General features: G+C 40.7%; 1 protein-coding gene across 1 annotated transcript in view; it reads right to left on the bottom strand.

The window, feature by feature from the left end:
- The window catches only part of pcxb (pyruvate carboxylase b), a 268,562-nt gene that overhangs the window by 4,365 nt on the left and 238,256 nt on the right, over positions 1 to 25,941 (bottom strand). Inside the window, exons 19-23 of the mRNA XM_013914625.1 lie at positions 24,004 to 24,161; positions 23,281 to 23,367; positions 16,045 to 16,224; positions 11,756 to 11,930; positions 9,991 to 10,064 (exon numbers count right to left, since the gene is read on the bottom strand). Of these exons, the coding sequence (XP_013770079.1) occupies positions 9,991 to 10,064; positions 11,756 to 11,930; positions 16,045 to 16,224; positions 23,281 to 23,367; positions 24,004 to 24,161 (674 nt within the window). The remainder of the gene's footprint in view (positions 1 to 9,990; positions 10,065 to 11,755; positions 11,931 to 16,044; positions 16,225 to 23,280; positions 23,368 to 24,003; positions 24,162 to 25,941) is intronic.

Genomic DNA, 25,941 nt, shown 5'->3' with positions numbered 1-25,941 from the left:
CTGAGTTCTTATTGCTTTTAGGGCGGGCTGAAAGCAATAAGACATCCTATGTCTGTGAGAATTTTTATTTGACACTCAATAAGAGCGTTTTTTTTTTTTAAGCGGTTTTTAAAAACCACATCCAGTTAATTTCCTGCATCTATTTTACCTCTGTGCTTTTTACTTAACCTGCGTGTGCTGAAGTGTGTTTGTGTAAGACGGCGAACAAAGAATTGCCCCCGTTTACAGGAAGCACCTTACATGTTAGCTCTGTTGCTAATGTGGTGTATGTGTTTGGGAAGCGCTGAGCTCAAACCACTATAAGTGCCAACCATTTAGACTAAGGGCTGTGGGTTAATACTGCTCTTAACATAATAGTGTAGTGGGGTTAAAAAAACAACAAACAAAAAAAAAACAGGCTTATGCAAATTTCTTAATCACAGCCTAAAACATGCTTTGTGTGACACTTCTTTGAACGGCAGTTTGGAGTTTAAATTGTTGCTAAAATCGCTTTCTGCTATCAGAGAATCATCAAATGTACATTTTTTGATAGATTCAATCTGTGTTTTTAGTTCACACTGCAGGCAGTGTCCCTTCAAATGAACTGAACCAAGTGTGCAAGCACTTTAAACCACACAAATAGGCCGTAAGCATAAAAACGTTCCCATTTAGTTCAAAGTCTCTGCAATATTTTTTTAAACTTGTTAGCTATAACAATGGGAAACATCAATAATTCCGTCTATAAAGAAGAAAACACAACTAAGCAATGATGCAATGGTTTGTGAGGAGGACTAATGTACTGTATGCACATATAATTACAGTGTTTTTAATTCACTTTGCTTTTGTAATAATGTGAGTTTCCTAACTGCGGGACAAATGCAGGCTCTTTCATGCTGTACGTGTTGGTCAGAACTGGAAGCTTTGAAAGTTCAGTCATTTTAGACATTTCAGACATAAACACTATTGTGAAAATACACAAAGGATCATTTTAAATGCCGTCTATCCATCCATTTTCTTCCGCTTGCACTCGACAATTAACCCAGTCCCTGGACTATGGGAGGAAACCAGAACACCCAGAGAGAACCCATGCAGACATAACAAAACTGGCACACCGGCTGCATTCAAACCCAGGACGTTCTCACTGTGAGGTGACAGTGCTAACCGCCACACCGCTGCACTGCCCTGGTTTTCAAAAAAATCCTTTGCAGCCAAGAACTTGTGGACATCACCACATGGTGTTTTTCTCCCCTTGAGATGCTCGGCCAGGCCTTCACTGCACCTGCATCGAGTTACTGCTCAGTTTTGTCTTCATGCACTAAAGAGCATCCTCTGCTGGTTCGTGATCAGGTGACTGACATGACCGTTGAAGAATATCACATTTCTTCGCCCCAAAAACTCGGCACTGTGAAACGTTGTCCAATCGGTTGTGCAGCATTTGGCTCAATCTGAGCTGGCCAGTGCATTCCTAATTTTCTAAGAATGCACTACATAGCTGATTTGGCTCCTTTTTTCCTGTGATACTTTTATTTTGTTTGTTTTTTTGCTTGATGATGACCACCTTTACTTGCATCAACATCTTTCTGCACCTTACATTGAGAGTTCCAGTGAACACCTACCATGTGCAAGTGCAACACTTGAGATCAACTCTGAATCTTCTACCTGCCTTCTCTATCATAGAATAAAAATGGAGCAGGGCTCATCTGACCTTGAAAAAGAACGGCAGTAAATAATTTAAGTCCTGTAAGTATTTCTTTTTTACACCTCTTAAAGTGTTTGGTCTGTAAGCAGTGCTGCAATTTTGCCTCTGTCTGTCAAATGTGACAGAACCACAGAGTACTTAATAGAAAGCAACTGTTGATTCAATCAAGAGAAGCGGTGCATTTCTATAATCTAGCTCCAAATCTGACCCAGGGAACCCCAATTTGATGACTCCTGTTCTTTGCCCACTGACCTGCAAATAAAACACAGCTGTCACCTATGAGGAGAGTCTGTGTTTGGCCTACAGTCTGTAAGCCGTTTGATTCAAGTTCATTTTCTCCAGTCTTTTGAATATTCATACACCAGTTTGTGCCTATTTATGTCAAAGAAAACTCAAATCCCAGGCGCCAGGTGGCAGTTATATAATGCACTCTGGTGTTCTGCATACTCGTCCAATATTTTTTCTCCTGCAGATAAACTTTTCTCATGCGACACCATCCCCCGCTGAGTCAACTTGCATATAGAGCCACGCTTCTGTGCTCTTTTGTGATTTGAATAGCTCGTATTTCAACTCGGTCAAATCTGTCTGCACATTAAAAACATGTCACACACGCCTGTGTTTTCGAATCATTTAAGGAGTCATTTTTCTTTCACTGAAAATCAGATTCATAAGGTTAACTGACAACCTCTCAAATGACCTCCGAAAACACGAGCGACTCAAATGATTGGCTGTGAGGTTTTTTTTGTTTTTCTTTTTAAAACAAAAACCTATTATTGTACTCTGGCCCCTTTTCTCCAGCAGGCTCCTGGGTGGTTGTCAATCTGCTTCTAGTGCTATAAGAGCAGGAGGAGGAAATGCTGCGCTGCTACTGACTGAGATCACACAACTGTGTCGTCTGTGTGTGTGGTAGAATTTATTCTGTTCACCAAAAGTTTCCATTTTGGCCCAAAATTCATGTTTTGGGAGTGATGCAGAAAAATATCCCAATTCATTTATATATTATTTATTTATTTATATATTTAACACAAAATGTGGGTTTCCATCTGCTGTATATACATATACATACAGCCATATTCATTCTGCACATGTCCTCTGAGGCTAGAAACTGAATCGGTTTTTACTTTTACCAGACATGTCAATTCAGACATCAAATAGAGGAGACGTGGTATAGACAGAATGGCAATTAGAGAAATAAAGAGGCAGGCAGGGGGAATGACAGACATGACAGCGGGCCAGAGGAGGCGAAAAATGCTTCCTGTCTTTTGCACAGCTGATAACTCTGTTGTTTGCTACCTGTGAGTGTGTCTTAAGACAGACGCGCCTCATCTCTGAAGCACAAGCAGGTCGACCACCTTCTCATATCAATTCTGGTCAGTCGTGCTTTCTGGCTTGCCGGTCTTCCCCTCGACACCAGCCGCCCTACTTCTTCATTTATCTCACAGCCCTTCTCAAATCTCTCATCTCACTGGGTGGAAACTCATTTTTCCCCGTCTTCCTATTTGTCCAACTTTTTCTCTCTGGCTTTCAATCTCGCTCTTTGTCAGTCCTCCCATGTGTCACGGCTTTCTATTTTGTATTGTTATTTTGCTACCTATATTCTGGGGCCACTGCGACTCTCATGCCATTATTAATTTCCATCATCTGCCTCTTTCGGCTTCTCTTATCTGTTGTGTAGCTCTCCGCGTCTCCTACTTTGTTTATGCTTCCCTTCGTACCCCACACTGCCATCTGAGCTGCTGAGTATCCATTGATATTCCAAACTAAACCTCAGCGCAAAGACAAAAATACACGATGCTGCAGATATGTATTGATCTTAATTTTATTCTCTTTCTCTGGGTGCTCCGACTCTTTCTTTGCAAGCTTTTGCCTTCTCTCTCTCTCTTCTTCACATTCCTTTACACTAAACTTCTCTGCAGCTGATGCTGTTTTGTTAGGCCCTTGACAGCGCTTTGCAAAAAACACAGCTGCCTACCTTTTTCCATCTGTGTGTCTTCTACACTACATCTCCTCTCAGGCGTTCCTATATAAAACACTAACTGCATATAAGAAGAGTTTCTAACCATTTAGGAATCTTTTGATTATTTTGTTAGAGATGTGAATGTATAAGCAACTATAAAATCCAACACTTCTGTGTGCTGTCTGCAGCCGCCACCTTTGTTGCATAAGCTTCTCTACATTACACCTCTTCTATTGTTTCACAGTTAACCACCTACAGTCTTCAGGTTCTGAGCCCTACAGATAAGCAAGAGAAGTTATTTAAAGTCAGTATACCTACTAAAACAACTGCACACCTCAGACTTAGGATCTTCTTAGAATTAGTATGTATAACAAATTCTTCTGCACTTAACAACATCAGATAAACTACATTGATGGTTTCAAAGCCAATAAAATACTTTTAGACCAAACACTCAGCTGCTTCCTGCTTTGGTTTCTTACCACTATACTGGTTTTTGTGTCTCACATACACACATCATGAATCTCTTCTAACCCAGCGACACATTAGTGCTCTTCTCGCCTTTACGCACCAGCCTCCTGTCAGACTCACCTGCTTAGCCATTTTTGTTTATCATATCCCTGCGTTAAACAAGTTTCCCTTTCTGCTTAACACGATGTCTTTGATGCGACTTTATTAATGACTTGTGTCGCCCGTGACAGTAATGAGATTATGTGTCGGTGTCTGCGCACATTAGCGGTGATGGTCGGTAAATAAATGACTCCGTGTTTGTGAAAATCTGTGTTTATATTTCTGTCAAACATGATTAATAGCACACTGAATCATCAGCACATGCCAGATACACGTAAGGCGATGTCGCCCTCCGCCTCTTTTTAGTGCTGTATGCATGTGTGGGTGCATGACTGCTATGGACTGACCAGTAACCCGTGAGTAGGTGTATATTTATGTATGTGTGCACATTAAAAAAGGCATCAGATGTTTGTTTTTCTCCAAAGTGGTAACTTCTCTTATAAGAGGGACATGTGTAAATGGCCAGCGCAGCAGGACTCAGCAGGATTCATAAAAATAAATACAAATCCGATCATAGTTCTCTACAATGTTCAGAACAAATGTTTGAGGCTCGCTTTCCTTTCTTGGCCTATTCGCTAGATTTCCAACAACCTTGATGGGAAGTGCGGAACAATATATGATTACAGTGAAAGCCTTTATATCCGATTCCCACAACATCAGCTGCTGCAGGCTTTGGGTCTAGCGCTGAGCTCTAAAAGATGTGCTGGCTAAATCATTTTTGATCAAGACTTTGTGTCTTTTACAGACTATCTGCCAAAAGCTCATAAACACTGTCAGTTACAAGAACACAGTTAATAATGCATCTGCACTGCAAAAGTCACGTGTATTGACAGCTATCACCTCGGATTTGCCAGAAGCACCTACAAAGCTCCAGCTAGAAACTAACCATTTCCTGTTTTTCTGGGCTTTTCTCTGCTTTCACAAAACTTACTGTAATTCTACAAACTAGTCAGTACGGCCAAAGCTACAAACACCAATTGATAACTGTCACAAACTGACACGATGCTACCTACTCTTCTGCGCACTGGACTTTTTTTTGTTGCCGTCACTCATTTGGCCACCACGCAGTCCATCTCCAACTTCACACTCGAGCTGTCAGAGTCTCATCAAATGCAACATCTCACATGGCCAAAAAGTCAATTCGCCCGGAACTCATGCAACTCAAAACTCCCCCCAGTGACGGCTGCCTGTCTGTTAACGTTGTCAGTGGTGCTTTGATAGGTGCTCGACTGCCAGGTTATTAATATTTCACTGGTGATAACTCTGGCTTTCAAACATAAAGGCACGCGGCACCTAAGGAAACTAATGCATTATGTATCAGACGGTATGTCCTGAAGAATATAGGAAGAAAAAAGCGAATATAGCTGATAGCACAATGTCTCACCGTCGATACGCGCAATATAAAACCATGCCAACTCCAGAGAACTCCAGTTACAATAGTAACAATTCACGCTTAAATTCAGTGAAACAGCAATGAGACAACTGAAATCAGTCGTTCTAGTCTTTTAGCCTCCGTGAGGGACTCACTCTCCTTACGACGGGTCACTCTTTGACATGTTTTCATTCCACGGTTTGCTCGGCACCGCTAATCGGATCCGATCTGATGAAAGTGCCCATCGTCATGACAACAGGGGCAGGCTCGTTTCTGTGGCAAAGACTGATGTTGAGCACAAAACTGAGTGAAAGTAAAAAAAAAAAAAAACTAAAAAAAAACGACAATAGCTCTGACGGAGAGGAGATTAGATAAACAGCAGCAAGACGAGGTGACAGCTGAGGTTGGAAAGAAACATCAGTGCACTCGGTAAGTGTGAATGACAGACACTTAGGCAGGGAAAATGCAAACAGAATCATTGAAAGCTAAGACGGACTGTGTATATGAAGTCTTCAGTTTAAAGGAAGGACTGTTAGGAAATCATTTTAAATGGAAGGAAAGTCGATACAGCAATAGGCAAGACTGATTATTGATAGTTTTTGCTTTTCTTCCTCTAAAATTGCAGATTTTTTTTCTTGCTATTCACACTGACTATTTAGTATGTTGCCGAGTGTGAAAGGAGCTGAACAATGTATCCCAAACTGCAAATTCAAAGCAAATAATTACATGCTAAAACTGCTTAGGCTTAATCAAATGTTTGAAGGTTTTATTCTGATCTGTGGTTAGGGGTCTGGGTATGAGTCCCCTTACAGAATTCTAACTTGAGGCATCAAATGATTTGGGTGGATGAGGTGGAGCTGCGAGTCTTTAGGGTCAATACTAAATGAGCACAGTGGATTTTTCCTAATAATACAGCAGGAGGGTAGTAGTGCTTCCTATGTCTCCGGTAATATAAAAATCAATTAACACCAGCCTGGAAACATTTTGCTGCACTGAAATGAAGGCGTAATTAAACATGGTTGCCTTTCACTGCTCTGAATGACTGTCAGTCGGATCCGTGTGCGGCAGTCATACTGAGGGAATGAAGAGCAATTTCTGAAAGGAAGAAAAAGATGCAGGAGGATCAGATGATTTATAATGTATGAAGGCTGTTAGGAATATACTGGAATTTTAATACTCGTCAAAAGATGAGAGAGTTTGACGTAGAGTACAGAAAAGAACCCTTATGAAAGAAATATGTACTATATAGACAATTAGTTTAACATATGAAAACAAAATAAGGACGGTGTATGAAGGCTGAGGGGAGAGTAGGTCGATTACTCACTGAGCTTGCAGCAGAATATCACACACTCTCAATGCACAAGACTTAAAAAGTAGATTTTAAGACACCATGGAAAATAAATCTGTGGGGTTTCTCTACAACACACCCATATTTATGAGCATGAATACTTCTGAAAAGCTTCCAACTACATTCAACCAAAACAGCAACAGGAGGCTGTACACACACAATCTCTACAAGAGAACTGGAGGTTTTTTCATATTTAGAGAGAAAAAAATATGTAAAATGAGTTAAAATAATGTGTTTATGGATTTAAAGGTTTTCAGTGACTCATTTTGCAGGGCGACTGCAAGTACCGACGAACTGACTGCTGATTTAGTTAGCTGGCTATATTTTGTCCATGTAGTTTAAGATTTCATTGTTATATTTAATTTGAAATATTCAAATTGAGGCACATTTAGGGGATCAAAAAAAATCTTTTAGTATAGATCCTGTACGCCAAATGCTTGCACAGACAGCAGATGGCAACTCCTCCAGCTGCAACGGCAAATTTAATTGTATAGAAGTTTATGATGTAGCTGTGGCTCAGGTGGTAGAGCGGGTCGAACTGATGAGTATGTGTGATTGTTATATAATATAGCAGGAGGGTAGCGCAGAAAAAAAGAGCTTGTATGAAGGTGTGTGATTAGGTGAGCGATCCTTAGTACCAGTCCATTATGAGAAAATGCATACGGCACACTTGTATTTTTATTATTTCAGACCTCAGTAAACATTTCCTAATCAGTATATTCTTGTTTGTTTTAATTCTTTAATACATTCTAGTGTTCTTTTGGGGAATTATGGCCCCTAGCAAAGCAGACAAAGAACTCAATAAGCCATAATGTAGCTTTCTTGTGAGAGATAAGTCACCACCATAATTCCATGAAAGGTCCCTGGATTCTACATGAATCCAAAAAACCAACAAGGTGACAGCTATAAATACCAAACTCAAGGCTTCAGAATAGTAGTCGAACTAATGGCTGAGATTAGGGTGGAGTTACTGTAGACTGTAACATTTTAGTTACAGTGTTACAGTGTAACATTTTACATTTAACACTAACTAAAATGTTAGTATTACTGTAACATTTTAGTTACACTGTAACATTTTAGTTAGTGTTACTGTAACATTTGTGTTACTGTAACATTTTAGTTACACTGTAACATTTTAGTTAGTGTTACTGTAACATTTTAGTTACAGTGTACAGTAACACCAAAGTCAGCAGGTTTTCAGGTTTCCTCAATTTATCAAGGTGACAGGAATCAGTTCAGTTTCATTATGTTGTTATAATCAGCTTCATTTTACACTTCACAAGGTTAACATGTAATTGTCACGCGTGTAGGTTTAGTTAAGTTAAAGAACAAAAACACAGGAAGGGCTGCAAATCTTAATCATCCTTTTATAGAAGTAAAAAAAAAAAGCAGCAACAAAAATACTTCACAAGGTCACTTCAGACCTTGTGAAGTTAAAAAAGAAAAAAATGTCACAGACATCTCTGCCCTGCCTCACCTCCTGCTCACTTGTTTTGTACTGATGCCATCTGGTCAGAGGTACAACCACACCTCTTCACCCAAACTGAAGTCTTACTATTCTAGTCCATTACTAAACTACAACTAATAATAGTTTTGTTTGTATCCAAGTGAGTTTACTCTTTAGGGACAGAGAAATCTAATAGAGTACCATTTGTATTCCTCAATACCGAGTCGCTCATCTTCCTACATGATCTGGCATTAAACAGACCAAAATCATGTCTAACCTCATGTAAAATTACAGGATAGATTTTGAAGGACAACAAAAGGCTATTAATACAGTTTTATTACGTTAACAGACCAAATCCATCTGAAAACGTTTCTCTGTGATCAGACGCGACTGTGACATTTGTAGCAAAAGTTTCTGTCAGCAGCTACATCACACTTTCATCTGCTCTTCAATCTGAACTTTAACAATCATTTTAGGCTAAGTTTTACTCAAAGTGTTAATGAGTAATGGGAAAAAAATTATAAAAAACAAACTAGTGTCCTTAAACGTGCAGTCTCCTTTTCATAGAGAACTGTTTAATAAGCACGGCAAATACCTGACATTATTTCTGCTGACTGCACATTTATTAAAGTTTAAACTCTTCTCCATCCTGCTGCTTCTACTCGTGTAACATTATGAAAGTGGCAGAAACTAGGTGACAGCCAGTTATTACCTGTACTTACATGCAAAATGATTCAACTCATGTGTTTTGCTTCTTCTGACTGCACTGTTCAGCTGCCTCTCTGCTGCAGATTAAGCGAACACTATAATCTTTATAAGTCAGCACCAGTTAAAATTTTTGGCACGACATGTTGGTCCCAGTAGTTTTCACAAGCCTCGTCTCAAACATCATACAACTAAATTAATCTGCTATTTCAGTGCAGGAAGGCCAATCTGCTGGCCACAGGGATCAGAAATCCTGTTTGTTGTTCCCCTGGTAAATTGTTAATATCTCCGTCCTCCCACTGTTATCAGCACTTCACTGCGACTGCACCAAACCGAATCAAACCTCAGTCATCCGCACTGACGGAAAGATCATTTCCTGCAGATAACGTCTTTTCTTTATTAAACTGTTAAAACATCAGAGTTAATTAAAGATAAAAATTGGGCCATTAGAGGAATTAAGATTAAATGTATTATGATACAATTAGTGACAGTTACTTAACAATAACGTGCACTTTTCTTCACCCCACTCCCCTCCAAAAAAAAAAGCAAATGATAAAAGAGGTGTCCACAGACAGCAGGGGTTTTTGTGCATTGTTAGCATTTATTTATTTAATATCCTTTAATATCCTATGAAGGTTGGCTTTGAATGCACAAGAATTAGGCTGAAAACAACTCATTGAATGAACTCTACTTAAGTCAAGTCATTTCTCATCAGCTAACTGAATCCAAGAACATTTACTCAGTTAAAATCCTGCTTTAATAGGGGGAAGTTTTTAACCTCGTTTACGTGTCCGTGTGGTGATTCATGCATGTTAGAGATGATATTGTGAGCGTAACAAGCTAACAAAGCCGTGGCAGGAAAAACAATTAGATTAGTGATGTAAAAACAGTGAGAATGGTGTAAGTGGTTACTTACCTCAAACTCTTCTGCAATCTTGGGTCCATCCAAGAACAGCCTGGTGCTGAGACAATCCACTGGGCCAAAGTTGGCTGAAAAAAGAAAACAGGAAGTGCCGTTTTTGTTAGAAACAGTGTCGGCGCCAGTTCTCTGCACATCAGTTAAAAAAGTTGAGAGATCAGCTCTCTGATCCAGGATCAGTAATCTTGATAACGCTTGTATGGTTCTTCAGAGCCACAAGAGAATTAGATTATCCAGGCCGAATTCAATCATCTGAACTGATGGTGTACTCTTGTGGTCATTCAAATGGGAAACATATCGACACTGGAAACCACGACCAGCAAATCTATGATTCTATCAGGAACTTACTGAGATAATTCCCACTGACAGTGAAAACTTCAACAGAAATAAGAAAAGAGGAGAGTTTAAAAAAAATAAAATCGAAAAAAACGTCTGATCTAAAATGTGAAAAAGAAATAGAAATAACTGCATTACATCATGCCTTTATGCTTACGCGTCATAAAAGTCAGTCACAAAGTAAAAATGCAAACACCTTTGTACTTTCAAGAACTATTTTTTAAATCCATATGCTATATTTTTACAGGTCAACAGAACAAAGATCTTCTATCCTGATTTGTTTAGAGCACGATGAAGGCAGGATCTCCACCTCTGAGCCCCTGACATGGTGCAGCAGCAGTGACTTGATTTTAAGTTCATCAGATGTTCCGTCACATCACAGGTCCCTCGCTGTAATTACTGCAACTCATCCACAACTGTTGATGGGCAGACGGAGGAAATCCCACATTTTCCCCCAGATGTTGGCAAATTAGCCACAACCAGGTCCCTCCAACTTAAATTAATCTCTCAAGTTAAAGAATCAGAAAGGAAAAAGGATTGTGATACTTGTCCAATCGATCCCCTTGAAATGCTGTCCAGGAAGAATCCCACAGCTTCAGTTTAATCATTTAATCTTGTTTGCGTAACTAAACTTGCTGCCGTGTAGGATTGACTTTACATCCACTGGATGATCTGGGATCAAGCCAAACTCCTATCAGCTTGATTAGACTAAAACATAAATTTAGATATGGAGAACAGGCCCCGGATATGTGCCTTTTATTAAACTCCCACCAAATAATATCTCATTTTCATCACACCACACAGGAGAAACTGCAGAATATCCAGCTTTAAAAAATGGCTTGTTTTGGTAAATATTGTAAATATGAAACACTCATAAAAGAATGAGTGTTCACATTAGATTAAGGGTTGTATAGAGCCTAGCCCGCTATTGAAGGAACAACTGCACATTAATTAAAAACCTTCACATAGAGCCAACGCCAGACTAACAACTAACAACGTCCTAACTCCACAAAGAATAATTAAACTCAGGTCAATCCAGGCAGCAGCTTCAAACTGCTTCCAGTCAAATCTGATTCATATGTAACCTTTATTGTTGAATTTGCTACATTAGTCATTTCTTGCTCCAAGCTTGTGCCTTTAGACCAAGTTGGAATTACGATGATTTCTCTCTCCAAACACAAAAATATTTGCACCAAATGGGTCAACTTTATACTCTGCGTTCCTGACCCAAGTTTGGCTGGTACCAATTTCAAGCCCCAGTAGTAACACAAATGAGAACAACATACCACAAACTAAGACTTGTTTAATCACACGAATGCAGTGTGATTAAACACACATTTCACACAGCAGTTAAATTACAAAAATTGAAACAGAAAAAAAAGAAGTCTCATAAACCCTACAGTTTATTTCCAGTCGGTCCACTCACCAGTAAACTCCTTAAACTCCTGGAACACCTTGGGGTACATGGCTGCTGACATCACATCCTCAGGGGTGATGTCATCCCCGTGTGTGGCTCGCAGGCCCTCTTCCAGAGACTTGAAGTCCATAGGTGGCAGAGAGGCACCAGGTCGACCGTCAATGCGGGGAAGAGACTTCAGCACCTGAAATAGGATGTTGAAACGGAAAAGGAGGAAATGAAGATGAAATGAGAGGGGAAAAAATAAGAATCGCAGCAAAAGAGGGTCGCGAACAAACTATTTACTAAAACTTTATAAAGTCATACAGTCTTTCTGGATTTTCTTCATAACGTCCCCATGGGAGGTGGAAGCATGTGAAATATCTAAAGTGATGGTAAAACCTTCACATTGTACTTCACAGCTTTACATAAAAACTTGAACCTGTCAAAAACACTAAATTGACACAGAGTGAGAGGAAGAGGAAGACAGATGCACTGAATGCTTTGAGGCACAAAGGAGGAGAGAAGCAGTAGAAACAGAGAATAGAAACTTAAGTTATTTTTTTTTTACATTTACATAAAAACAGCAGCACTGTCATGTCAAGCTCTGCGGTGGATTCCACTTTAGTTCTCTCCATCTCCCTCATTTCAGCCAGTAAGCTACTATCAGCCCATCAAACATGACTGCAGCGTTACACGTGACAAAAAAAATAAATGACAATTCAAAGAAACTGTTCAGAAGCAATATACAGACACTGCTTTAAGACCAATGATATGACATTTTATCTGCCCACACAGTTGCTGGTGTCTGAAAGAGACAATTGATCTGGGGCTAATAATAATGTGCGCTGAGGAGATCATGTTGAGAAGTGTCAATTCATCTAAAGGCTGCTGTAAAGAGTAGGAACCCTTGTTTTGTCTCCTGAAACATGCAAAAGGAGGAAGCTACTGGAAGACTTTGCGTTTTCACTCCTGTCTTTGGTGCTGACCTTTGTGGTCTATGTTATAGTGTGAAAAACTAAGCACATCCCATGACTCAGTAGGTCATAGAAGCACCTTCAACAACTTAAAGTCGTACACAAAGCAATTCATCAGTTTCTCACATGCTGTGGAGGAATTCTGGCCCATTCTTCTTACAAATGCTGCTTCAGGTCATTGTTGTTTGTGTGCATCTGTTAAGGTTTCAATCAGTTTGAGATCTGTTCTTTGATTGGGCCATTCTGTTACAGATTTCACTGTCCTGGTCCAGTTTTAGACAAGCTTTAGTTGTCAGAAGATCGTCACACAATATTGCAATATACAGAGGGGGTCATGGTGAGGTGACCCCTCCTCCACCTTGCTTGATAGTTGCTATGAGGTGTTTGTGCTGCTCTGCTGTTTCGTTTCCTCCACTTTGGTCTCGTCTCTCCAAAGGACGTTGTTCCAGAAGTATTGTGGCTTTAGTTGAGATGCAACTTTGCAGACCCATGTTCTTTTTAGATAAGAGGCTTCCCGGCTAGCCACCCTCCCACACAAGTGATACTTGTTCAGTCTTAACACGCCAACTGTAAAGTCAGAGATGTTATATTTGTATTTTTTTGCAGTTTCTGGTCAGAGCGTTGCACAATCTGACCTCAGGGGAGAATTTGCTGGGATGTTCACTCCTGGGAAGATTGGCAGCTGTCTTGAATATTTTCCACTCGTGAATAATCTTTCTCACTGTAGAATGATGGACATCAAATTGTTTGGAAACTTTCAACCCTTCTCAAATTGATGGACAGCAACGGTTGCTTCTCCAAGTCGTTGCTTTTGGTCTTTCCTCCTTGGCATTGTGATAATACATGCAGAGGTGCACACACACTTGCTGATGATCAGTTCATTGATTGTATTTGTTTATCAGCTTATTTTGTTAATAACAGTGAAATAAGTTATGTTTTACAGTTTATCTGAGGTTATACTGACCTAACTTAAGACCTGCTGAGGACCAGATGATTTTTATTGCATCCTGATAAAAGTAAAACCTTGGAACTGAAAAAGGGCGTACTTTCTACCACAACTGTATACATTTGTTATGTTTACTAATTTGTGTGCTGCTTTGCATCTTCATAACATCATCAAGCATGTGTGTGTGCACCCTGCAGAAATCTCTACACAAAGGGCCCAGTGCAATTCTATTAGTCACAGAGCTAACCGTTCAAAGATAGCTTACTCATTTGTGCGTGTGCGAGAAAGGCACTTCAAAGATAGCAGGTTCACTGGAGTCCCTGCTCATTAGCACAGTCTCCTCTGAGGATGGCCTCACACCTAAATGCTTGATTGTTTAAGTGTGAGACACAGACAGTGACTCCGTGTGTGTGTCTGTTTCCATTAACAAATAAAGGAAACTTCCTCCAAGGTTATTTGGTGACTCTCCGCATTTCTGTGGGAAATCCTAAACATCACACGCACTCAGTTTTCCCCTTTCCTTTCTTTTCAAGTATGCTCCTCTGAGGGATATGCTGCATTTTTAATGACACTCATTTCATTAGCTCGTTTCATTTCTGATGGTCTAATACACTTCTCTTTCCTCAGTCTCACAATCCACATTCCCACCTTGTCCCCCATCTTTTTCCCTTGTCCATTGTGTTTTTTCCACCCGCACCAGACGAGGAAACAACTCAGTTACCACTTTATGATTCAAAGGAATGAAAGTAACTTTGCGACAGCCTTTGAGAAATGAATGAATGTGATATAATTATGGAACGCCTGTTCACCAGCTAATTAACACCACCGAAGCACCATTAAGGAAACACTGCTGCTTCTTTGCTGATAGCGTACGAATATAACCTTAAGCTACAGCGTACAGCTGGGGTTATACATGTGTGTGCTTATATGCATTAATAAAGATGAGCGACACAGCAGCAACTAAAGGTCAATGACTGAAGGCAAAGTAGTCACAAGCTAGCTGTGCTTTCTAAAGATAATGTGATAAATGTTTTACTTTCTTTCCGTTAAAACAAAATTCCTCTCGTGTCTTTTCACGTCTGAGCCGAGGTTATGTAAATCAGTCATGCTGATACATGGTGTGTGTGTGAGTGAATATCAGATTTAGGTCTCAGCTGTGCGGCTTCCGTGTCGACATAGGCAAACACAATAGCACACAAATTAAAACACAATGAAATCAAAGCAAAAGTAAACTGTGGTAGTCATCATTTAACTGAATGAACGACTGAAGTTATGCTGTGCGCTCAACTGCCCCTCGGTGCTGACGGGCTGTCGGTGTCTGAATATCGAGAGATTTAGTCAGATGTTCTGGCTGAGATGAGAGGATTTCGTATGAAGTATTTACTCGGAGTACACACTACGATGCAACCTGCAGCTCTGATAGTTGTTTTTTAAAAAAGTCTGGTGACTTTTTTGCATTATTTGGAATGCAAATATCCACTTAAGTAACAAGTTACATGAAAAAAGAAAACAGTGACACTTTAGCATCTTGCAGCGTGAATGCTGACCGAACAGAAAACCACAAACCAAACACAGCAGCTATCTGTGCTTTTTAAAATGGTAATGACTCACCAGACAAAGTATTTAAAAACACAAGACACACCAATATACCATCACAACTAAATAAAAAACATCTGATTATGGTTGAGGAATAAGAAAATTGGCAGGAGGACAAGCGATGTTTCAAACAAACAAAGAAAGGGAAGGACGGGAGCCAAATGACGACAAAAACAAACCAACAGATCGTTTAAGATAAAACTAAGCTATGAACTGAGGCTTTAAAAATGACTTGACCAGTGGGGGAATACATTAAAGTATTAAAAATTCCCTTTAACTGTACATCTACACACTTACACTGCTCAATATATTAGATGGAAAAGGAAATACTGAAAAAAAAACTTTTCAGAAATGTCAACTAGCCACTATGTTAGAAACATTGGGGAAATTGTGACATTTTTTTAAATCCTCTGTGTGTTCTTGTAACTCCCAAGGAGACGTCATGCTGGTGGCCCCCTGATGCGCATAGCGGTCGCCCTCGCTGTATGCACTCGTGAGGAGAAGAAGAGCAGAGGCAAAGAAACTGTTTTCAGCTTGTGCCAGATGAGATAAAGCATGAAACACAACTTTAGTGTTTGCATGTGTGTAACACCTTTAATGAAGCTCTCTGGCCCGTGTTTGTTACAAAAAGGCACAAGTGAAGGCCGTGAAGGACAAATGTTGAGCGAGTATTTTGTGATCTAAATAGCCGTGTCCATTTATTCCAGCAGATTGGAAGTTAAATGGTTTTTAAATAAATAAATGAATGCTTTTGTACAAATCCTTATTGGAATTATATACAAAGACTCCAATATGAGTACCTTAGATCTGAACGGCTCAGGGAATCCTCCGTGTGGTATCCCAACGTATCCCTGAAGGAACTCGACGACAGAGAGGGGGAAGGACAACTCGTCCGCTCTCTCCTCCACCTCTGCTCTGGTCAGGTTGTTCTGCACCATGAACTGGGCCAGGTCACCCACGATCTTTGAGGAAGGAGTCACCTAGCAAAGAGGAAAAAAGTCTGAGCACTTTGGGAGTGTTAAACCCATTTCTGGATAAAGAAAGTTACTATTAGCCTGATGTACCCTTCAGTTGGATACTTATCACAGTTTGCTTAGGACAAGGAGAGCCGCTGTTATTCACTGTGGCTTTTAAGCTGACAGAAAAAAAAAAAAAATATATCCACATATTTATAGAGAAAAAAATAAAGTATTAAGAGAAAATCGAGCATCTTTTTAGTTGGGTAATGTTAGAGTAGAAGTTGCTGCAGTTTGTCTGTCAGGCTACAGCATTCTTCCACGCCAAGTCCTCCCGTCTGCAGAGCACAGGTATTTCTGCACATCCGCGGTGATTTCAGCAAAAGAGAAGTGGTCACAGAGTGTTTGTTTTAATGAAGATGCTGTCTACAAAGATTAAGCACAGAGAGACCCGGAGGAAGGGAAATGAAAAGATGTTTACATCGACACAGCCTCTTTAATCATCTGATTTGGTCTGCTCCGTGAAAACAGAATGAACCTGAAAACGAGGAGGGAAGAAAAAAGGGTGCAGAAAACATTCATTAAAATCACACGTATTCACTCTTTCATTATTTATAATGGCATATCATTATGGTAATAGCGATCCCTATTAGCATAATGGTGATAGGTAGAGTCACTTCAGACTGAACAGGACACTGGTGCAAATATCAGTTGCACACATTACTCTTATTGTAATGATTGGAGACGCAAATTTAAGGGTTTCCTGTTGACTTCCATCTGGTGCTTGGACCATTAAAGTGAGAAAGGGGTCAATTAATATGACCCACCAACTTCCAATCTCATAAACAAACACTACGGTTTGTACTCAGTCCTTAACATTTTATTATCTGTTAGAAAGAGAGAGCCAAGGGGGAATAAAACAGAAAAGATGCTGTTAGTTTCACCTTCCAGATTTAACCTCTTCTAAATTTAAAAACCATTTTCACATTTTGGTTTTTGGGGTTGTTTTCAACCCCGATGCATCGTCTGTAAATGTAAGAACTGACAGCTGAAGGAGCAGCGCATGCAGGAAGCGTGTCCACGTTTTACACAAAGTCTATTTCCAAGGCAATTAGAGCACTCAAAAGGAGAGAGAGCAAGGAGAGAAAAATGGATGAACAAATTTAGAGTAAGCTGACATTCCCTGAGGAATCCCCAAACAAAGACCTTGACACCTATTTCTCAAAGAAGCGACACCAAATTATTGTGAGGAAGAAATAAAGCACACACATCCCTCTGGGATTACTACAACCTCCTGGGATTTGGGTGCTTGTTAGGCTATCTGAGCTCGTGGGATCACTTCAGTCTTTCAACAACTACAGCCCCGTGTGTGTGTGCGTGTTCCTGTTTAGGCATCTTTGTGAGGACCAGAAACTGGCATTCTACTATACTTGTGGGGACCAAGAGAGGACATGCACACCAGTCCTCACGAGTTTGAAGGCATTTTCAGGTTCAAAATGTGGTTTTAATGCCAGGGTTACAATTAAGTTCTGGTTAGGCATTCATTTTTGATGGTTAGGGGTAAGGTAAGCAGCATTATGTGAACTAGATGTCCTCACTAAGATTGCAAAACGAGAATGTGTGTAAGCGCTTTTTGTGTTTAGACATAGCAATACTGACTTTTTTCATGTCAAACTGCTGTAAAAATAGAAAATGCCATCAGTGGAAGCATATATAGTATAAACGATTTAAGCTACACTGTCAGATCAACAGAGCAAATCCTGATACAGCATTATAACATCTTTGGTTAAAAAAAACAATACTTAAGTGACAAAAATAATGAAAGTGTCTCAAACGGTTCCTCCCACTGTGCAACTGCATTTTAACAAACATCAACACGATCAGATCAGTTCTTTTGAAACTTGTTTCTGTGCAATCAGAAGCAAAGTGTCAAGAACAGCCCCAGGATGCCTGCTAAAGTCCAAAACCATTTGGACTATGTTCAAAGGACAAGTGCAAGCGAGACAAGAAACAAGATAGACGAAATGCACCTCCCTTCAGCAACACCTGTAGTTCAGGTTGACGGGGTTTGTGAGTAGAGGCTATAATGACACCCTGCTTTTACACAATGAACGACTGCAAAAAACCTTGAGAGATTTGAGCCGGTTGTTAATACAAACTGTGGAGATGTCAAACAAAAGCATACTGCTGAGTTACTTAAAATCGATCAAAACACAGCAAAGCTCAATGTTGCTTAGTTTTCTCTGCGTCTGGAGTTCATGTTTCTCCTCCTTTCACTGCGCAGGTGTTACATCTTTCCATCTTTATTACCCATCTTGACAGAACAGCCTTCTTACTTCATCCCTCACTCACTATCTTGACCTTTGTCTTTACACTAAAAGCCAACATGTTGGATTTTTACTCTTCCTTCATGAATCAACTTGGTCCCGTTCCCATCCCTCTCGTCTCTAGTCCGTCTGCCAAATATTTCTTTTTGCTTGATCCACAGTAACATCACGAGTGTTACTCTCATTATCAATCTCTGTTGATGAATCACCCACCTCCAACTCTCTCCGGATGCCTCACACACGGGGAAAAAGAGAAATCATATTTTCAGCGGTGTATGAGCTATATATGATGTGTGAGCTTTCCTATATTTTTAGACGAGGAGTGAGGAAAATCACATTGTGGTCGGGTTAGAAAAATCTGATTTCCTCTGTTCCTGCGCGAAGCCGAGCTCAGACTCTTGGCTGCTGATCGCTCTCCGTCTTACTGATAAGATGGTGTCTTTATGCCACTACTTTAGAGGGGAGTTTAGCTTTTGACTGGACTGACATAAGTAATCAGCTTCTTGAGCCTCTGAACAAAATGCACTGCAGTAGAAAACGCCTGCTGTTATCTTTTTCCCCTGACAAGACCAAGAATCCGGGTGTTAAGCCCCACTAAAAGGTTGACAGTGCACCGTGTTACATCTACATCTTATTCAGCCAGAAACCTTGAGGAGAGTCGCTGGATTCCCTCTGGGAAAGACATACTGGGACCAGATTGGATATAAAATTTGTAACAATCTGCTCTGAGATGTTGAGACGCGCAGAGAGAAATCTGATCAATTGAAGGTCCTGCGTTCAATTTCAGAGCGTCACTAAAACAGAAAAAGGAAAAAACTAACAGTCTTTGTCCTGGGGAGCAGAAGTTTCTCTGTAAATGTTCATGTTGATCCTTTCAGTAGCTGAGATGGCAGAGAAACTGACCCACTTACTGACATTGCCATTCATCGAGTCACACTTTGGCAAGGCTGAACATAAAAATAAACATCTACGCACACGTTTACCGTTAGTGTTGTATAGATACAGTGCTAAATAATTTACACTGGACATATTTTACATTCTGTTACCCAAAGCTACTTTGGAGACTGAATAGGGAGATTAAATTAGCTCCTGTCATTTCTGCCTCTCTCCCATAAATGCTTTTTATCAGGAATTAATGCCGATTAATCCAAATTAAAGCTCTCATTATCACATCTGAGACACGAGCCCTGTTCCACCCTCACCCACCTCCAGCGGCTCTTTCTGTTCCCACCACCTCCGTCTTCCTTTTCTCTCACGCTGCTCTTCCACCTTCTGTCCATCTTTCTCACTTCAACTAATGTGCAGTCCTCACTAAGTGGTCCTGCGTGACTTCGCACCCCTGGCAGCAGAAATGTGGCACAATGGCACGTTTGAGTGTGTGGCATGCCGGTGGATTTTGTGTGTGCATCTGTGTACTTTGCTCGAAATGCAACTATCCAAACCTGAACTGCCCTAAAGAGAGTAGGATTATATCATCCAGATCAGTGTGTGCGCGACTGTTTCAGGGAGAAGGCAAATGTAACGAAAACACATACACGCCCTGCCCAGCCAGCCAAGCTAGGAGCAGAGTGAAGAATGGTACCTGTCACGAGGGGAGGAGACGAGAGAGGAGCGATAACGAGAGGCTTAGAGAAGAGGGGGAGGGGAGGAACGATAGAAAGATTAGAGATACATGAAGGAAGTAATCGAAATGAGGGAAGGTGGGAGGCGGTGATGGAGGAGGAGATGAGACCAAATGAAACTGGAGAGTGAGAGTGGGGAGAGACTGCAGACGGGGTGATGAAGAGTGAGGCAGGAAGACTAAGAGGGAGAAATAAAGGGATGGACAGATTAACCGAGGGGAGGAGAGACAGAAGCAAACAGAGAAGAGCAGTAGACATCTGCAGCCCTACGGGCAATACAAGGAGGTGGTCCACCTCGAAGTATGAGAGACCGAGTGTGTTTTGAGATGGGGAGGTGAGTGGATACGTGCTTGTAATTGCAAGAGGAAAGTGACAGGGTAAGGGAAGAAGACAGAGCACACTCACAAATGCATATACAAGCTGTCCTCTTTATACCGACAAGCTCACGCTGAGACAGATGTAGCTGAGAGAGAGAGGAGGAGACTGGAAGTTGATAGCAAAACAAGTTAAAAGCAGGGAAATCGAGGAAGGGAGGCCCTGGTGAGTTTGACAACTTATGCTCAAGCAATATGCAAGTCATTGCCAATTAACCCAGCAGCTTTTGCTGCAATGCATGTTGCGCTGACATTTGCGTAGATAAAAATTAACTTTAGAAATGCTCGTTGCTTTATGTGCATTTTCAGTTCATATCACTGACACAAACACTGGAGCCATCTGTTCGTGTGTGGGGGTTTCTCACTCGAGTCTTCCAACCAGTAACGAGTAGATTTAGAACGAGACAAGAGCCCTTCTTATCTTCCAGACAAGGTTTGTCGGCTCAGTAGTGATACTGTACATATACTATGCACTATGTGACCAGTAGGCTGACAGGAGGGCAAAGGAGACTGACATCAACCAAAACACGCAGCGTACATGATGTGTTACACGAGGTGGAAAAGGGAAACAAATCTTGTGTCTCTATTCTATAGCTGCTCACCAGTTTCAAGGTCATATCATCAATGGTTCTTTTCAGCTTAGCATTCCCAGCACTACATTTTACCACATGCATGCTTTTAAACCTAATTAAACTGTATGTGATACATACATGAAAACAGAGCACAATCCTAATCCTACTGCAGGTGCCATTTAGTAGTCATTGTAGCTTGGGTCATTAAATAGTCATAGTTCAAATGCTCTGCATGCAAACGGACGGCTGGTCCACGATCATTAAGAGATTCAATCTGATCTTTCTGAACTTCATGGTCACTAATGCGAAGGAAAACTAATGAGGTAGTTTTATACCTGTTTATAATTGTAAATCAAGTCTGTGGATTAAGGCAGATTTACAGAACTGGTACAAGATACTCAGCAAGCAACGTAATGATTATACTCAGCTGCACATCTGGAATTAATATTAAGCTATGAAACTGTCAGGCTTATAAGCATTTTATGAAAATCTCCCAGATTCCCGTGTCGAGTTTGATGTTGTCTGGTACTGAGTGAGAGGCCCATGAGCTTAAGTAATGATGCAGTTTTGTAAGTTGAGACATCCAGTACAAATATCTTGATTTCTTAATTCAGAACATGACACCCACTGCAAGAAAACATGAATTAATAGACTCTGAAGTAAACAATCCCTTTAATGCAAATCACTTTTATGTAAATGCTTTGAAGACGATTAGACATTTAACTTTGTTTTTTAATCTGAAATAATTAGAGCTGTGTTCTTGATTAAAATGAGGAAAGTATCCCCATTTCTCCTTCACTGACGGCACTAAACTTCAAAGATATGGGCTTCGCCGTGGTGCGTGTGGGCATATACTTTAGGTGCACTGCTTACTGCCAGTGCAGTATGTGGTGTGTGTACTCCATGTCTATATCTGACAAGCGCACTCCTTCTCCCTTATCGACAAACCAGCAGTGTGAGAGACACAGCCATTGTCGAGCTAACAGGATACAACGGAGAGCATAGCAGGGCCCGTAGGCACATTAAGCCAACATTGGCTTGTGCAGTGAAGCCCACAGAGTCTTAATTGAATTGATAGAGAGGCATGGGCAGAGGGGTAGGGGATTGATGAGGAAAACATAAAGGGGGAGAGAAAATTAGGGAGAAGGGACCAGAGAGGGAAAATTGAGAGACCTAAAGAAAGAGAGAAGAAGGTGATAAAATAATGGGGAATCCATGGGAGCATGTCTAAGGTAAGAAAAAGCAAAATAAAGAGATGGCTGAGAATAAATGCAGAAAGCAGCATGTGGAATGGAGAGCAGAAGGAACGTGAGAGGGTGGCTCGATAATGAAAGAAAATGCAAAAGAAAGAACAAAATAATTACAGGGAGAGAAAAAGAAATGTGAAAAACATAGTAATTAATGAAAGATAAACAAGAAGCAGGCAGGAGGTCAGCCTAGGCACAGAATGACAGCGTTCCAGCAGAGCTTCCTGTCCGTGACTACAATTAGTGATGGCTGAAGTTACGTTAAATCCACCTGGTAAATGAGAGGATAAATGAGCCTAATGTAGACTAGCCGGGAAAAGATAAGCAAGTCTAGCAAGGGAAATGACAAAGCTATAAAAAGTTAGGCACACAACAAAATTACTCGGAGGAAAAGGGAGCTGAGGAAAGCCAAATATACTGCTGCACTGAAAGTGAATTCAGACTGCACAGAACAGTGAACGCACCTAACTTAATCTGGGATTGTTTTGCTCAGCCAAGCCAGGAAAGAGGGGCGGCTTGGCAGACTGAGTCAGTGAGAGCCAGGCTGATGAAAGAATATGGAAAACTCATTTTTAATTGTGCTTTCAGCAGGAAATTCACGTGACCCAAGTCAGACATAATATTACAAAGTAAAACATCATTAACGCTGCAAATGTGCCCGACCTTGTGCATTCTACTCATTTCCCCAAACCCATTTATTCGGCTCTGTTTAAGAAGATAATGTAAACCAACACAGCTGATGCTCCTAAATCAAGGACTTTCTAATATACTCTTATCTGCCGTTAAATTAGGACTTTCTGGCATCAGTTACTGCAGCTGGGTGTTGAGGCCACTATCATCACTGACTCCAAATGCATCTTTGTTGTGCTGGTAAACTAAATTAAAGCTTGCTCATGAAAATAAAGAGCAAGCTGGGACGCTCCGTGTCCATGTCTCACCTTAATAAGGTCTCCAAGTAGTTTGTTGGCCTCTGCGTAGGCCTTCTTCACCTCCTTGAACTTGTTGCCCAGTCCCATACTGTGAGCCTGCAATAGACCAATGAACCGAGTAAGCTTTTCTTTTCATTACAACCAATTTAAGAGAAAAATCAAGGAATGCTGGACAAGCCAGTCCTGCAGCTGAACACTTGGGAAGAATTCTACAGCGACAGTCCTGCGGTTTAAATCACTTTGAAATGATCTCTTAAATTTTTCAGTGTGACTCTAACAGCACAAACGCTGCAGAGTCTTGTTTGTATTTTGGCACAGCATTCACAAACACTGGAATAAGCAGCTTTTACTCAAGTTTCTGAGCTTTGAACTTTAAGCACAACCGTGTTAACAACAGTGACTGAAACAGATGATGTTATATTGAGCTAATAGACACAGAGAACCTGTTTCTCCATTTTAAGTTAACCAGATACAAACGCAGTTACAAAACACTGGGACGCTGTGTAAAATGTAAATGACAACAGAATGCAAGGGTTGAAAATCAGTACTGGATACGCGTGATCTTTGGGACCTCAGGTGTCAGCGCATTAGAAAACAGGCACAGCGTGAACGCAGTTCATCGTACCAGTCGCAAATTTTGGAATTGGATTCGTACAATGCAGTAACCTAATGTTTTTAGCCTCGAAACAATCCACTGACAGGCAAAAACAAAACGGCAGCATTTAACTGTACCTGGAAGTGAAGGTTGGTGTACTGTCCCCCAGGTATCTCATTCTCATACACGTCAGCATTGCCAGATTTCATGGTGGCAGTGCAATCAAACGGAGCATACAAGCCTCTGGCTACTTCCCAGTATTCACTGTAGTCAAACACCTTCTCCAGAGCGATGCCTGCAAAACAGGACAATAAACTGACATCAAATCTGTGCTCAGTGCACACAGTTATGTGACTTGAACTGAAAATTACTTTACACTTAAATGTCACATGGGGCAAAAACAAAAGCAAAGATATTTTGATGTTTGAGGTCTTTTAATATAGAAAACTAAAGCATGTCACTAGAGATAGAGACCCTGAGCAGAAATTTGAGTTTGTAATCTTAGGGGTTACTTACACTCGCCTGCCCCGACTAAACCTGTTAAACTATATGTTAATGCAAATATCTAATCAGCAGATCACAAGGGCAGCACTTAAATGCACTCAGACCAAAGTGTCAAAGTTCAAACGGAGCATCAGAATGGCAACAAGGTGAGTTCAGCGACTTTGAATGTGCTATGGTTGTTGGTGTCAGACTGATGTGAGCATTTCACAAACTGGATTTCTGCTGAAATTTTCTCAAACTATCACCTTTTTCTAGGGTTTACACAGAACTGTCTGGAAAAAAGCAAATATCCGGCAAGCAGCAGTTCTCTGGGTGAAAATGTTTTGTTGATGGCAGAGGTCAGGAGAAGGGCCAGACTGCTTTGAGCTGATAGGAAGGAAACAAACTCAAATAACCACTTGTTATAACCGAGGTATGTAGAAGGGCATCTCTGAGTGCACAACATGTTGAACCTCAAAGCAGATGGGCTACGGCAACAGAAACTTGTATCAGCTCAGTATAGGAAACAGAGGCTACAATTCTCAGCAGAGTCGCCAAACAGAAGATATGAAAAGCAATGGATGATCTTTTTAAATGCCACAGTACCCGAGCATTGCTACTGACCATGTCTATTCTTTTATAGCCACAGTGTGACAATCTCCTGATGACTCCTTTTAGCAGGATACGGTGGATTGTCACAATACTCTCAAATAGCCTCCAGAGTCATAGATCTCAGAGCACCTTTAAGATGTGCTGGAACAGGAGATTCCCATCATGAATATATATCGCTGACAAATCTGTGTGATCACGTCCAACCCAGTAATAGCACAGCATATGAATTGGCTGATGGGATTAAATGCATTCAGCATTAAACAACAATACTGTTGTCTTCATGTAAAGTAGCAATCACCAGATTTAGCTTACATTGTGATACGGTCTATAAATACAGATGAACCGTTAGTGAAGCCATGGGAGCCTGCCATTTATCTGAATTAGTCATATTGACAACATGCGCACTGTGCCAACTAGTCAATTGTGGGCTTATGATGCTGATGCTAATGCAAAATAAATAAGCAGCATGTTAAACTGAGCAGTGTGCTAAGCTGTTGTTAACACACACCAATCAGGTATGTTTGAATACATCTCCAATGACACCACAGTGTGCCGATTCCTACTCTCAGCCGTCTGCATCACATACAGCAGAGTACCATCAAATAGAGAACATCGTGTGAAGAGGAGATGTGCCTGCTTGGTAGGTTTCTATGTAGTCTCTTTCCTTCCTCTATCAATAACACAGTATCAGCCTGTAGTTTTTATAATGTACTTTCAACAAACTAGTCTGCAGCACAAGCAGCAGCTCATGTCTTCTGGAAGGTGTATTACAGGATAATATCTAGTTTACCTATTGTGTAAATTGTACTCGGAGCCTGTAAGCATGCTGGAAAAGTCACTCTGTATTTTAATCTAGTCTTTGCTACATCAAAGCTGCTTGTTAAATCCCTCGGATATTTTGAGATCTTTAAAAAAAAAACTAAAACAGCATTTGTTGCTGCCACTTAAGGTGTGTTAAAGCAGCTTACCTTGCAACTGCT

The sequence above is a fragment of the Pundamilia nyererei genome, unplaced genomic scaffold, assembly GCF_000239375.1.
Source record: "Pundamilia nyererei isolate P.nyererei 1_Seehausen unplaced genomic scaffold, PunNye1.0 scaffold00211, whole genome shotgun sequence".
In the NCBI taxonomy this organism is placed as follows: Eukaryota; Metazoa; Chordata; class Actinopteri; order Cichliformes; family Cichlidae; genus Pundamilia; species Pundamilia nyererei.
The sequence above is the reverse complement of the archived record's forward strand: the minus strand, read 5'-3'. Positions and strand labels throughout refer to the sequence as shown.